Source organism: Bos javanicus, chromosome 20 (genome assembly GCF_032452875.1).
Source record: "Bos javanicus breed banteng chromosome 20, ARS-OSU_banteng_1.0, whole genome shotgun sequence".
In the NCBI taxonomy this organism is placed as follows: domain Eukaryota; kingdom Metazoa; phylum Chordata; class Mammalia; order Artiodactyla; family Bovidae; genus Bos; species Bos javanicus.
The window spans coordinates 3,114,989-3,130,814 of NC_083887.1; the positions used below are offsets into that span (position 1 = coordinate 3,114,989).

Sequence of the window (15,826 nt, forward strand, 5' to 3'; positions counted from 1 at the left end):
CCACAGCTGCTGCGGAGGGGTGGGGCCGGGGTACAAGTGCGCCTGCTCGGTGGGAGCCCGCGGAGTACCTGAAGGAGGTGGGGGGCGAGGTAGAAAGGAGTGAGGTTGAAGAGCGCTTGCGCGCGAGAGCGACCGGGAGGGGCGGGTGCATCGGAGCACGCGCGCGGAAACGGGACTTGAGGAACTCTCGCGAGATCTCCTGGGTGCTATATATGGACGCGGGGAGCCCGCGTCCTTTCCCTGGTGTGATTCCGTCCTGCGCGGCTGCTGGTCTCAATAGTAGTCGTTTAATTCCGTCCGGCTTCTCTCCCACATAAGTGCGTGCAGCCAACCCATGGAGGATTCAATGGACATGGACATGAGCCCCTTGAGGCCCCAGAACTATCTTTTCGGTAACTGCTGGGGGCTTGGAGCGAGGCCGCGGAGGGCCTGGAGGCTTCGATGGGGGGGGTGGAATCATGTTGAGGCCCGGGTTGGCGGAGAAAATTAAGCAGGCTGGAGGTCTGAGGGAGTCGGAAGCGAGCTGCCAGGATCCTTCAGCCTGAGGGATGGGGATCCAGGAGAGTCGAGCCGGCAGCACGGAGAGGGTGGGAAGGAGGAGCGGCCTGAAGGCTGGGGCATGAGCGGTCGGGGCCTAGGGCCTGAAGTAACTTGGGAGCGACCGGTTGAGAGTTTGGCGTTAGCTGGCATGGTAGAACTCCGGCTACAGTTATTCTGGGGGCTTTGTGAGTTGATAGGCTTCTGATTCCGGGCGGGTGCCTGATGCTGGTCTCCGGGTTTGTGGTGCAGGAGGTTGTATGGTTTCGGGGTGTGAGGCCTGAGCCTCCTTTCCTAACGAGAAGATGGATTGAGCATGGCGTTGTCATCGGGCCTCAGGGTCAGGAGCTGTGGGGCCAAGACTCGGTCCCGTTGCCTCGGCCGGTTGCACGGGGAGGGGAGGCGCGGCCCGGCCGGGCTTGAGGAGGCCGCGACCGCGGGGAGCACGTGGTTGCCACGTGGTTGGGAGGAGGGGGTGTGGGAGCTACATCCGGGGCTTTCTGGTGTCTTGTCGCCCCCGAGCCCGGCGACTCAGGGCTTAATTGAGGCTGGTGGGCGGGAAATGTTAGGTGAAGTGGTTGGTACCGCCAGGACTCTGGAAGTCTTTGTTCAGTGCTTAACATCTATGTTGGTAGTACTCGTTTAGAGAATCATTTTTCTAATTTCACCGCGCCCACTTTACAGATGTGGTACTGAACTTAGAAGCGGCTTAAGGAAAATTAGACGACGCTTGCTTCCAGAACTATTGCATTACAAATGATTTGGGGCGGTAGAGGGAGACCAGCGAAGGCAGCCTTCTGTAAGGTTTTGGGTATTTCCCTCTCATGCACAGTGTAGCATACTAAAGGTCTTGGTTTTTCAGTCTCACTAAACTTAATTGTTGAAGCCATTTCCTTGTGTCAGGCTTTGAGGCATCTCTTCCAGTAACTATTAGATGGTAATTATTTAATTCTGATGGTATTTCAAATAACTGCCTATTCATGAATGGTAGTAGTAACATGCACTATATACGTTAAGGCTTTTATTCCTAGCATTTTGAAAAACTAGCTTTTCGGATCTATTTCTATCAAAATTTTTATGTTAACTCTATTGGAAATATCCTTAACATATTTCCATGTTTTAATTGCTAAGCAGAATTTAATGTACATAATTTCTGACACCTCAAAAGTGGAATGTTGACCCCTATAAGGAGTTTAATCTACACTTGTAGTTTTTATGCTACAAATACAAGCTGTGGATGTAGGTGTTTGTGTAACTCTTGGCACTTCTAAATTTGGTTGGCACTTTTCTTGGGAATTTTGGTAGGTAATCAACTTTTTTAAATAGTGGGATTTTATCAGCATTGTTAGGATGGGTTTCAATTCCAGCTTTACTAAATTTTTGATCCTATTTCTGAGACTATGTAGTTGAGAATTAAATAGTGTAGGGGGAAAGTGAAATTTATAACGCTCTGTATGGATTTTATTTGATGTTGATAAACTTGTGTTCAAGAAATCCAGGGAGTGGTACCTTTTCCCTTTTGGTAGCTAGAATAGTAAAAATTCCTTTATGAGTTAATTCTTTAGTTAAACACACTGAAGTTTCAGTGTTATTTTTCTCCTTGTTACAGTTGGTTTTGTTCTTAATTTACAGGTTGTGAACTAAAGGCTGACAGAGATTATCACTTCAAGGTGGATAATGATGAAAATGAGCACCAGTTATCTTTAAGAACGGTACTTAAACTTTTAAAAATAAATTACATAACCTTTCTTGATTTCAGCCTCTTAGTTGTTATTACTTAAGTGTGCCTTAATACTTTATAGTAGTGTTTTTCTGAGTTATTGTACATACTTGATTTTCTAAATGTGTGTGACAGGAAACTTGGCCTCTTTACCACTTACTTGGCAATTGTAAAGTCCAGTCACACTGTTCAGCTTTGCTTATTTGTGTACTTCGCTTCTTCAGTTGGATTAAAAAGCCTTTTAAGAGAGTGATAGATACAGATATTACTTTGTTCCCCACAGACAGCCTAAACCTAACTTGTAAGTGTCTAGTAAGTGTTAGGTGACTTATACTTTGCATGTGTGATGACATAAACATCTGTGTTATCAAATGTGTTTTTCTGTTTAGATTTACTGAATCTTAGTCACATAAAACTTGAAGACAGCATTGTGCCCAAGTCAGTTTCTCTGGTCAGTGGTAATAATGAAAGGTTGTAATTGTCTGCTTTTAAAAACAACTAGCTTGAGGGGCTTATAGAAAGTTGAAGCACTGTTTTTCTCTTTACAGGTCAGTTTAGGGGCTGGAGCAAAGGATGAGTTACATGTTGTTGAAGCAGAGGCGATGAATTATGAAGGCAGTCCAATTAAAGTAACACTGGCAACTTTGAAAATGTCTGTACAGCCAACGGTAAGGGCGCGTTAGGACTTTTAGTCTAATTTTGTCTGATTAGATTTTATTCCAATTCTGCCGCATTAAGGTGGATATCATTTAGGTTACTCTTCTGTCACTGGGGTGACTGATAACTCTTGAACATGATGGTAGCTGCTTGTTCATGAAAAAACAGGCTCACTGATTTGTTCATTTGGCTGATGGGTTTGCTTGTTCAGAAACATTTTAAAGTTATGAACAGATTTCATACCAAACATGTAACCTTTTATTTTTTTTCCACAATATTTAATGGTTTATAATTTCTTTTTAGGTTTCTCTTGGGGGCTTTGAAATTACACCACCTGTGGTCTTACGGTTGAAGTGTGGTTCAGGGCCTGTGCATATCAGTGGACAGCACTTAGTAGGTATGTTACACTATTTATTCTTTTTAATGCAGTTGCTTTGTTCCCAATTTGGACTTTATAAAGTATGTTTAGTTCTGGTGCTACTGTCTGTAATAGGTTCAAGTGGGAACCTAGTAATTTATAACTAGAAAAGCAGTGTTTTTTTCCCTGAGTTCTTGCTGTTGAGTTTTAGTAGTGGCTAATAAAGAAATTTATTTTAGCCGTGGAGGAAGATGCAGAGTCAGAAGAGGAGGAGGAGGAGGAGGTGAAACTCCTGAGTATATCTGGAAAGCGTTCTGCCCCTGGAAGTGGTAGCAAGGTTCCCCAGGTATGGATGTAATTTACTACACAGAATGTATTCTTTCCTTTAGTTCAGTAGTTTGGATGAACACTTATGAGTGTATGTCCAATTGTTTTTTAAAGAAAAAAGTGAAGCTTGCTGCTGATGAAGATGAAGATGATGATGACGATGACGATGATGATGATGATGAAGAGTAAGTAGTAAGCCCTTAGAAACTTGACCTAGTCGTATGGGAGTGGTTATGAAAACCATTTATCAAAATCATCATGTGGGATTAAGTAACTGTTTTACACAAGAGGTGAATGGTCAGTGGTTGTCAGTTTGTGTTAAAGGATGAGGTATGTAGCATTTTCTAAATACATTTGACTAGGTTCCTTTTTTTTCCCTGAGGAGGATTTAGTGGATACATTACTGTATGCTGAGTCTGCTGTATTTTATTATTGTACAGTAATAAATGGGTTAGGCCTAAAAAGAATCTGAATAGCTCCAGCTGTATACATTTTGTAAGTTGTCACATGATGATTTTTTTCTCCATAAAGTATTTTGGCCCATGGTTGTCTGGTCCTTAGGAGAGAATTAGATTCTAAAAGGGAGAAGGGTTTTATTGGAGAGTTTAATGATTGTAAACAAGATTTGATATGTTTGTTAACTAGGTTGGACTATGGTAAAGTTACAAACATGCTATGGAATAAAATGCTAGTCATAATCAGTCTTTCCTAATAGCAATATAAAAACTTGTTACTATTGTATGTTTAATTGCCTGTCAGCTTTGTTCTTGAGTTCTCATGTTGGTGCATATATACTGAAACCAACTGAAATTGGAATCGAAGATAGACTCTGAGAGAACATGCACTAATGAAAAATTATATCTGCAAATCAGATTTTCAGTAACCTCAACTAGCCAAGCTGGTAGTTATTTAAAAAGGTCTTTGAGCATGATAATGAAAGCAGAAAATAGGAAATTTTAAATTAAATGCTTAAGTTCTAAGTTACCTGCATATCACACAACAAACACAGTATAGTTGGTGTTTGTTGTTACTTGATTATTCTTGGGCTTTCAGGACTTCCTGTCTTTAAAAGGGGTAATTCCTGATGTAACTACCGTGTAAGTAGTTGGTCTTCTTGTCTTCCATGTCTCCTTTAAGTTTTCCTTAGTTAGTTGATCAGGGAGGAATGAATAGTGTAGATGGTAACCGGGTCCAAATCAGGAAGATTTTTAGTAAAAGGGGGAAAAAGTATATAGTCAGATACATGAGTAAGTAGAGGCAGTTAATAGATCCATTGAGGGTACCAAGTTTTAGATTCTGTTGGTTAGGAGACAGTGATCAATGGGTCCTGTTTTGGGGGTGGAAAGGGTATGGTGTGGGGTTGGTTGACTTGCTGTTGATGTAAGCAAGAAAAGCTAAAGACCATTTAGTACATTGAAAGTTTAATATGGCCAACACAACACTGTTAACTATATTCCAGTATAAAAAGTTTAAAAGTTACGGTTTACAAATGCGGCCTTGGTAGACTATTGTTACTCTGAGGGGCCCAGGGAACTGTAACGGGTAACACTACTCTAAGGACAGTTTTTGGGGCCCGGAAAGTGTTAGGTACTCAAGCCTGGTTGACCTGGGCCCCTGGTCAACCAGGGGCCCAGGTTGGGCAAGAGTGGCCATTCTCCAAGTGGCCCGTGCTTAGGGCGGGGTCCTGATGCTCCTTGGGCTGTACTTCCAAGTTTTGGGTTTTCCCACAGGAGCCAGGTCAAGTGAGCGGGTGGTGGAGACTGTTCTGGTTCTGCATTGAGGTGGCAATGGGAAAAGTGGGGTTCTCCAGAAAAAAACACTGTCTCCACCTGTTTTATTAGGCAATATTCTGATAAGTGAAACTGCTTACAGTACTGGTAGTAGCTGTAGACAAATCATTGTCATCTTAGTTTTCATTATGGGGTAGCACATGTAGTTTTTGTGTGCTAGGGCCTAAATTGATAAAAGTCACTTAAAAGATTTTATATGCTTTTAGTGTAAAATGGTACTTCATGCAATTAACACAGCAGATGTTTTTCTCTGGTATTGGAAAAGAGGTGTTTCTTTGGTTGAACGTAGATAAAGTAGTCTTATTTTTGAGACTATATATATAATACGCAGTTTGTGAGGTAATTAAAATTTCAAGCAATTCCACTATTTCCTGTTTCAGACTTGTGGACTTCTCTAATAATTGGATTCCACCCCCCACCCCCTAGCTTGCACATTTAGAATGTACAATTCGGTAGTTTATGGTATATGCCCAGTTGGGCAGCCAGTTTCAGAACATTTCATCATCTCAGGATGGTATAACCCCTCATTTTCTCCAGCTCTAGTCAACCACTAATACACTTTTTTTTTTTAGATTTGTCTGTTTTGGATATTTCATATAAGTAGAATCATAATATGTGCCCTTTTCTGCTGGTTGGTTTCACTGAGCCTCAGTGTTTTTAAGATTCACCTTTGTAGCTGTGCCAGTACTTGTTTTATATTATTGAGCTATAAGAACTTTTGTATGTTTTGGAAACAATCCCTTAGAATTTACAAATGTTTTCTCCCATCCCATGTATTGTCTTCTCTGTGTGACAGTCCTTTACAGACAAGTTTTTTACTTTCATAAAGTCCAGTTAATTTTATTATTTGTGATTTTGGTGTCAAACCTAAGAAACCATTCCAGTTTTATAGTTTTGGCCCATGTTTGATCTTTTATCCATTTTGAATTTTGTATGTACTGTGAGGCAGGGGCCAGTTACTGTGAATACCCAGCAGTCCTAGCACCATTCGTGAAAGGTCTTACCCCACTGACTGGTCTTTCCCCCCTTTTTGAAAATAGTTAACTGTGCTTACATAGTTTTGCTTCTGGACCCTTCAGCTCCATGTCTGTCCTACCACTAGTAAAACATTCTGATTTCTGTTGCTTTGTACTTTTTATACCTTAGTTTGTAATTACTTAACATGAATGCTTCAACATTGTTCTTTCTCAGGTTCATTTTGGCTTCCTTGAGCTTCAATGTTAGTTTTAAGATCAGTTTCTATGGAGAAGCCACCTAGGATTCTTTTAGGGATTGTGTTAAATCTGTAAATTAATTTGGGGAGTTGCCATCTTAGTATTTACTGGTCCATGAATGTGGGATGTTGCTATTTTAATTTCTTTAACCCTATTTACATTTTTCAAAATCTATTTTCAGTTGTAAAAAATAACACTCTACCATCTTAACTATTTTAAGTGTGCAGTTTAGTAGTTTTAATCATAATGACATTTTGTTTAACAGCTTCAGCTCATCTTGTAATACTAAAAACTGTAACCGCTGAATAAAAAGTCCCCATTTCCACCTTTCCCCTGGCAGCCACCCATCTTCTGGTTTCTGTAGAGTGATTGCTTTAGGTAAACCTCAAATTAGTGGAATCACAGAGTATTTGTCTTGTGACTGTCTTGACTGTCTCACTGAGTGTAATGTCCGTAAGGTTCATCCATGTGCTGCGTTTGACAGGATTTCCCTTAAGGATTGTGCTTTTAGTTCTTTTGTCGACCCTCAAAAGTTTGATTTGCTTTGATTGACTAAACTTGTAGGTTCATCCACTTTTCTAGATAAGCTTTCTAGATTTGTTGAGTACATTGAATAAGTAATAAGCACTTACTTCATTTGTAGTGATGATGATGACGATTTTGATGAGGAAGTTGAAGAAAAAGCTCCAGTAAAGAAAGTAAGTAAGATACAGTAATTTAAGATTGTTTGAAATAGTTAATAACAAAAGGTGGGGATTTTTTGATGCCATTGTTTGATGGTTATCAAAAGTTGTCATAGAAGATGCTGATCTCCTACTTAAAATTGCTCTTGAGTAGGGCTATTTTGGAAACATTCCTAATAGTGAAGAATTAACTTGTTTTCTTTGTGTAATAGTAGCCTTCTCCCCATTAGCCCTTTTGTGAAAATGATTATTTTATCTTAACCCGACTGCTGCTTTTACATGGTTTGGGCAGTTTAATTTGCAGTAAGTCTGTTCTGTAGGGAGGGGCATTGATTAAGATTAATGTGATGAATTTAATTAATTGCAGTCTGTACGAGATACTCCAGCCAAAAATGCACAAAAATCGAACCAAAATGGAAAAGACTCAAAACCGTCAACACCAAGATCAAAAGTAAGTGGTAACATACATACTGATGCAAGCTTCATTGAAGTAGTTAGGTTCTACTGCTCTCATGAAATTTGGTAGGTCTTTGGAGAAGGACTTTAGGGTGTCAAGAGAGCTAAAATGTGCTTATTTTGTTGGCATTCATCCTATACTGGACAGTTGACCCTTGAACAACAGTTTTAAACCGCATGGGTCCATTTATCACGGATTTAAGTGGTAATGCACACCCGTGGTTGGTTCAGCCTGGACGCAGAGGGATCGCAGGTGTGGAGGGCTGACAGTAAGCTAGTAATACGCATATTTCTGACCGTGGTGAGTGCTGGGGTCATCTGTTGACATTCACAGGTCAGCTGTATACTGCGGCTGGCTTTCTCAGAAGGGAGAAAGCCAACAAAGATTTCTGTGATACTGTGTTTTTTAAGGGTTCTTGCTTATATATAAAAGGTGTATTTATCACATAAGGCAGTTTCTCACAGCTGGCTGCATATTGGGAGATTTTCTCTTAAGTTCTGTGGAATGGGCCCCAGGCATAAAACTGTAATACCTTCTATTCATTCTTGGGTGCCTTCTAGTTTCTTATTCGTTTCGTAAGGAATAATTTAAGGGCAAAAATAATTGTTCAGATGAAATAATTTATACTGGTAACTCAACTCTGGTGTATACACACTTTTTTACAGTAAAGGATTTAAGAATTTTATTTATTGAGAAAATCCAGATACTGTGTTGAAATTTACTTTTTCTTCCAGGGTCAAGAATCCTTCAAAAAACAGGAAAAAACACCGAAAACACCTAAAGGACCTAGCTCTGTAGAAGACATTAAAGCAAAAATGCAAGCAAGTATAGAAAAAGTGAGTAAAATAATATTCCTTAAACTTTCTGGGGATTGGAACACGACTGTTTCTCATTTTTTAATCCTAATATACCTGCCCTTTTGTGGTGTGAAATTTTCTAAAAAATGGCTTACTAGTTTATAATCTCTGGTGATTTTTTTTTTGTATATTTAAATTTACATATGCTTTATTTTCCATTATAAAAGAAATACAAGTAAGTTGATTGTAAGATATATTCTGACTTTAGATGTTAAATTAGACCATGTCCCATTGCCTGTTCTCTGTTCATAACATGCCACAGTACCAGCAGAGGGCGTATGAGTCTTCTAAAATTGCGAACAGCTGGGAATGTAGTCTGGCTGTTACTGTTTTTTTTTTTTTCAATTACTCACTTTTGACTAGTCAGAAACATTCTTCAACAAATGAATTATTTCTTTTTGCCTTTTGCACCAAGGTGTCACCAGTCAGTACATATGATACTTGAATATTTGAATGACAAACATGTTTACATTTAGTTATCTTTTGTCTTAAATAGTGGCCACATGTGAGAAAAAGATTAGCTTTTGTTCTACTTGCTTGATTTGGAGTTGGGCGAATCTACATTTCATGGACTTTAGTGAACTCTGGAGTATGGCGTAATTGATTTAAATGCCTTGAAACATTTGAGAGGAACCTTTAAAATTCTATGAACAATATTAATATTCTTAGACCTCAATTATTGAAAATAAATGTAGAATTGAGAGGAAAAGTTAATGACTCCTTTTCCCTTGATTTCTCTATGCCTTCTAGGTTCTGCAAGGCTTCGGTAGATTTCCTTTCCTTATGCAGTTATGAGTCAGTTGGAAAACTAACATTTTAGAACCAGAATGTATTTCTTGACTTTGTTTCAGTACTGCTGTAAACCTTTTAGCCTTCCTGGTATCACTGCTGTGTTTTTATCCTTTGCATACAGTGCTAGACTGACAATTTAGATATCCTCCCCCTCAATTTTAATATGGTCCTATCTCCTTGGTTTAATTGCAGGCTCATTGAACAGCCCTGGGCACTACTGATAAATTAAGCCCAAAGATGGGGAGAGGAAAAGGAGAGACACATATAGTCCAAACTGAGTATCATCAACAATCCAGACTGAAGTCTTCTATTTTAATCTCAATCCCCTTTCCTGATTGGCCGCCCACCCACACCCCTTCCAACACCCCTTCCAGGCTGGAAGCAATCAATTGATCTCCTAAAACACTTTGCCTGCTGTGATTCAGTGAACCTTATACTTTGCTTTCTATTTGTGCAGTTGCCTCACCTCTGACCATGTATTTCCCTAGCTGCTCAATAAATATTTGAATCAAATAACAGATGTGGCAGTAATTTAAAAGTGTAAATTAAAGTGAGGTTTATTTTATAGGTGATGAGGCAGTTAAGAACTCACTGCACCTGAAACTCCTTTATCTTTCTAAACTGCATGGAAGATTTCAGGTTAACAGTTGTTGCCACTTGTGTATATGATACTCACAGGGGCTGTATGTTTTTTAGAGTGGCTGGGAGTGGGTGGGTGGAAGTCAGAAACTTATTCTGTATGGAAGACCTAGGTCCTAATACACTCTGCAAGTGTCTTTCTAGGCTTTTTTAAAAAAGGATTTATTCAGTATTAAAAGATTTGAAAGGACAAGGAATGATCACAAATAATCCCATGTAATAAATAGCACGCAAATCTTTGAGGAATTTCATAATGATCTCCCTCAAAAAATGCTTCTATACTTAGCCTTAATGCTTTTGTCTCCATAGGGTGGTTCCCTTCCCAAAGTGGAAGCCAAGTTTATCAATTATGTGAAGAATTGTTTCCGGATGACTGACCAGGAGGTAACTGAATTTTCTGGAGACATGACCAAATCCAGAATTTTTATTGTGATTTATTATGGTTGTTTAGTCTCTTTAGGTATTGGCTTCTTTTAAAAGGTTCCTAACCACAGACAACACTTCAGATTAAATACATGGAAACTCTTAAGAATTTAGTTGGCAAAAACTGAGAAGATAACTTTTTTAGTACATTTTTCCCAGCTTTTATATAGTTGGTAAATTATTTCTTGGTTACTGAACTCAGTTTGCTTTTGGTACTGTGTTGGCTAAGGAATGAGCTGTGGTTTTCCTTGCTGCTCCATTTGGCTCCTTGGGGCAGTCTGGTCTTTTTGCTTTCTTACGAGTTGGCAGAGATGATTTTCTCCATAGATGTTATGGGAAGTACATGTTGCTGAAATAGACCTAAGTGTAAAATCTGGAAGCAGGGAACCAAATTGTACTCAATATATTGATTTAGATTTTGTATTTCTTAATATGAAGGTATTTTGTCAGTAAAAGAAAAATCATGCATTTATTTTTACTGTCTTCTGGTTGACGACTCAGGTTGTAAAGGAAAATGTAAAAGCTGTTAGGGTTGCTAGGCATTGTGTACATACAGGACATGGTCTGTGTTGTTTTTGTCAGGACTCCCTAAATCTCCTGTGTTCAGCTTTATTCAGTAAATTAAGAAATTTGTTATTAGAGCTCTTTTTCTGCCATAATATTTAGTACTTAGATCACTTAATGGCAACACTTTACGTGAGTTGAGCCTTCATTGCCATGGCCTTGAGATAATCAGATTGAATCTTTTTGATTCTTTTGGTTGCTATTCTGTCTTTATGTATATTTGAATTCCAGAATGCCAGTGTATATTCTGAATAGCGGGCATTTTAGTAAAAATAAAAGCCCTTTTAAAATGGTGCAGTAGATAATTATTAATTCAGTGTTGAAAATAATGGCAAGTGAGATATATAAATTATCATCTGTAACTGGTAAGCATAAGAAATACATAATTTAAGCTAATACCAAAGGAAGTGGTAAAATACAATTTTTGATTAAGAAAAATGCACATGAAGATAAGAATTGAAATCGCAAAGGCCTTCCAAATAGTATAATACCAGTCTTGTAGCTGAAATGACTGAACTCACTGCTATCAGAAGTATTTTCTGACTTCAAAACTGAAAGCATATTTTGAAGTGCCAAGATGAAATCCTGTAATAATGAAAAATATAACTCACTTCACTATTAATGGAAATTACCAAAACACTGATGGCATCACATTTTTATTGCATAGTTGCAGATACGAATAATCAGTGTATAAAATACCTTCCATTGCTTGTGCAGGTTTTCTTTCGAGTTGGTTTGTGAGAATTAAGCTAATAAAATCTAGATGGGACCTGAGAAATAGCAACCTTTTGCAGAAACTCTTGAATTAGACTTAAGAAAATGTACTACCTTTTGAGGAAATAATTGCAGATAAAAGTTTTGCTGAATGTTTGTATAAAGGTGCAAACAATGTTTGGTCAAAGTTGAAGCATGAATTATTCAGAGGTCAGTATTCTCTATAAAGCAGGTCAAGGAACATCTGATAACCTTTTGACTTTTTCAAATACTATGAAATAGTTTGATATTTGTATTTAACTTAATGATTAGAGAATGACATGATATTCAGTTCCTGTTGATTTGAAGCACTGCAGTATTAGTTTTTAGGAATGGAAAGACAAGTCATGGAAGATGGTTTTATGTGTTTAAACTGGAAGAGCTTGTCTGAGTAACTAACAGAACATGTTATATATACTGCCTCATATGCCTTCTCATTAATAAAATTGGATGTGACCACTCTAGAAACTTCCAGTGTACCAAGATAAAAGCCTAACTAAGGAATTTGTAAGCAAATTCTGTAAAACAAGGAACTATTAAGATACATAGAGATAAAGGAGGCTATAACTGGTATATTTATATAGCTTATTTCAGGTAAATGTAATTTTTTAGTATGTGTCCCATGTACGGGTGCATGTTTTTCTCTGAATTTGGCTCTAAAGCAGGTGGCATTGAGGCAACATTGACCAAACTAGTCTCGATTTCCTTAGCTAAATGTCTAAGCTGTTAAGTGTATATTAGTATGAAAGTGAGTTTGCCTACAAGAATCATAAGATTTTATGTTCAAATTGAAGTATTTGAAATTAAATTATAAGTTTCCTTGAAATCAGTTATTAATTAACTAGAGTGAACCTTTTTGGTGGTGGAATGAAAAATAGGTATTTTGAATTGTACAAAGAGACGAGGTTTAATTTATTGGTGTCTATGAAGTGTTGTGGTTTTTCAACCACATTTCTTTTTTTTTTTTTCCAGGCTATTCAAGATCTCTGGCAGTGGAGGAAGTCTCTTTAAGAAAATAGTTTAAACAGTTTGTTAAAAATTTTCCGTCTTATTTCATTTCTGTAACAGTTGATATCTGGCTGTCCTTTTTATAATGCAGAGTGAGAACTTTCCCTACCGTGTCTGATAAATGTTGTCCACGTTCCATTGCCAAGAATGTGTTGTCCAAAATGCCTGTTTAGTTTTTAAAGATGGAACTCCACCCTTTGCTTGGTTTTAAGTATGTATGGAATGTTATGATAGGAATAGTAGTAGTGGTGGTCAGACAGATGGAAATGGTGGGGAGACAAAAATATACATGTGAAATAAACTCAGTATTTTAATAAAGTAGCCCTGTTTCTCTTTCTATTATCCTCTTTATACTTTGTTAAAGAAATACATTTACATAATCAAATGTTCCTCAGACCTTCCTACCACCCAACCTAGCCTTTCACTCCCAAAGAAAATCTGGCATGTTAAATAGCCTGCAGCGGCCTTCTCAGCCTGGCTTCTCCTGTGTGAACCGGAACAGAAAATGCTTTCTGTGGCTATCTTTTCAGTTTATCCAAAATAGTACATAACATATTTGAGATTCTTGGGTGAGGATACTTTATTGCATGTAGTGGTTACACTAGAGCATTTTGGGACTAATCCTTAGAACCCCTTTAACTGTCTTAGCAAGATTCAGTTGCATGACAGGGCGGGATTCCCCTTCTACCTGTTTTGCCGTTGTCTATCCTCCAATAGCTTCTAAGATTGCTTTATTGATGCTGTTCTGGAGTTTTATGTCTTGCAGTCTTCTGGACCCTGGGTGGACTGTGGGTCTAGTCTCGAGACTCAGGTGTTTTCTTGGGAGGTTTAAGCCTCCTACTAAACTCCCATCCATTCTTAGGCCTTCCGTATGATTCTTTGTTTATCCTCATTCCTTTTTGTTTAAACTTGGAGAGAGACTTTATTTTCTGTCTTCAAATTTGTGTTTTCTTTTTTTAATTTCCAAATGTTCTTCCTTGGTTCTTGCGATGTAGTATCTAGAGTCTGAAAAAGACCTTTCTTATCCATGCACTGTTTACTCATTACCCCGCTCACTCCCAGCCTATTAATTTTGTATTTTATATTGATTAGAAGGGTGGTACTTGATGACTGGGTTCTAGTTCCAGATTATTTTGGTGGAGGTCTGAAGATACTAGCTTTTGGTAGTTTTCCAGAGTAGATTAATTTTGGAGGGTGGGAAAAAATACTGGGGTAGTACTGTCTTGTCTAATCTGTTTCCAAGTGTTAGGTTTCTCTTCTAGTCATTTACGTTGTGATTTTCTTCATCAGTTATTCAATTATATCCAAATAAGCCGTGTCTGCCCTTGTAGCTCCTCTCTGTCTTTATTTTAATGGAGGCATGAGATGGTAAGTGTTCAGTGTTCTCTATTGAAGTCACATCCATTTTAAAAGATGTTTAGGTACTTCAGATTTAAAAGATGGTCTGCTTTACATTGATAGTAAAATCCCAAATCACTTAGCCATCCTATGTTGAAAAATTGCTGGTGTAGTGTTTTTTTATTACTGTTTATAGGAGTGTTAGGTAATTACTGGTATTATTAGTTAACATGTTCAGAAGTAGAAGTATGCTTGCTGATAGTAATGTCTGAAATTTTTATTGAGTTATGTTGTGTAGAAGTTAAACATTTGGTTTACCTGATGGGCACTTCTGTGGCAGGGAACCTAAAGAACTTCCCCCATTCTGAGGGAAAGCGATTGGCCTTACTGATTGTTCTGTTCTTAGCTTATTCTGAGGGAAAGCAGTTGGCCTTATTGTTCTGTTCTTAGCTTATTAAATACAGCTAATCAGATCTAGAAGGCTGCTTTTTTTTGAAAGGACAGGAATTAAAGATTCCCTGTGCCTCAGAAGTCTGATAGTGCTATTAGATATCAGCCAATTAAACATAATAGTAATCTGGAAGTTAAATTACTGCTCCTCCCAGGCTTAGAAAATCTCTTTTAAAGACACTGACTTCCCTTTGTTCTGTATAAACTACTCAGTGAAATTGGTCATAAATCATCATTGGTATAAATGCTAAAAATAAGTATAGTTGAGGGAAATCCTATGGACAAGAGTTTGGTGGGCTCCTTTGTCCATGGGGTCGCAGAGTCAGACACAGCTGAGTACATGCAGCCAACTATAGAAAACAACTTAATTTTTTTACTTTTAAATCTCTATTGTACTGCCTCTACCTAATTTTGAAAAACATTTAATGTTTTCATTTATCAATTTGGAGAATGATGGTTGATGTCTTAGTGTACCTGAAAGTAACAAGTGTTCTGAATTCAAATTTTTTGTAACTTGAGTATTTTGAAAAACTTTAAAAAAATGTTTTGTTGACGTATAGTTGATTTAGAATGTTGTTACTCTGCTGTACAGCAGAATGATTGCGTTTATACACATATAGACAATTCTTTTAAAACATGTTTCCATTATGATTAATCCCAGGAATATAGTAAATATAGGACCTTGTTTATACATTCTATGTGTATTTTGCATTTTCTAACACCAAATTCCTAGTCCATCCCTCCCCTACCTGCCTTCCAAGCAACCACGGCTGTTCTGCTTCTGTTTCACAGATAGGACCATTTGTGCTGTATTTTAGATTCCACATAGAAGTGCTACATGGCATTTGTCTTTCTCTTTCTGACTTAGTATGGTAATCTGTAGTTGGGTCCATGTTGGTGCAAATGGCATTATTTCATTCTTTTTTTTAAATGGCTGAGTAATGCCCAATTCTCTCCTCACCCTCTCCAGTGTTTATAGACTTTAATGATGTCTACTGAATTCAGGTTTAAATACTTTTTCTTTATCTCAGACCTTTATCTCTTCCACAGAGCTTTGGTTCCTTATCTTAAAAGTGGCATTTAGAGATCACAGCCTGGGTGGGAGTTGATGGTTCATTAATACTGAGCTGATACTGTATAGCAGACCTAACCTGGATGATCAGATCAGACCCTTTGCAAAAAGAACATTTTTGAGTATTAGGAGGGCAAAGATAACACTTGTCTGCAGGAAGCTTCTCTTTTTGATACCTTTTCATTTT

At 38.0% G+C, this 15,826-nt stretch overlaps 1 protein-coding gene across 2 annotated transcripts; it reads left to right on the plus strand.

Moving 5' to 3' along the window:
- The first annotated feature begins 204 nt into the window (after positions 1-204).
- On the plus strand, positions 205-13,116 carry NPM1 (nucleophosmin 1). Of its 2 annotated transcripts, XM_061393199.1 has the most exons (11): positions 205-392; positions 2,170-2,249; positions 2,806-2,925; positions 3,218-3,311; positions 3,512-3,618; positions 3,714-3,784; positions 7,247-7,301; positions 7,654-7,737; positions 8,478-8,579; positions 10,341-10,415; positions 12,744-13,116. In XM_061393199.1, exons 1-11 carry the CDS (start codon positions 335-337, stop codon positions 12,780-12,782), a joined length of 885 nt encoding a protein of 294 aa, XP_061249183.1. In that variant the 5' UTR covers positions 205-334; the 3' UTR covers positions 12,783-13,116. The 2 variants fall into 2 exon arrangements, with proteins under 2 accessions (XP_061249183.1, XP_061249184.1); XM_061393200.1 differs by lacking the exons at positions 10,341-10,415; positions 12,744-13,116 and adding an exon at positions 9,585-9,908 and having other exon boundaries at positions 238-392.
- The last annotated feature ends 2,710 nt before the right edge of the window (positions 13,117-15,826 follow it).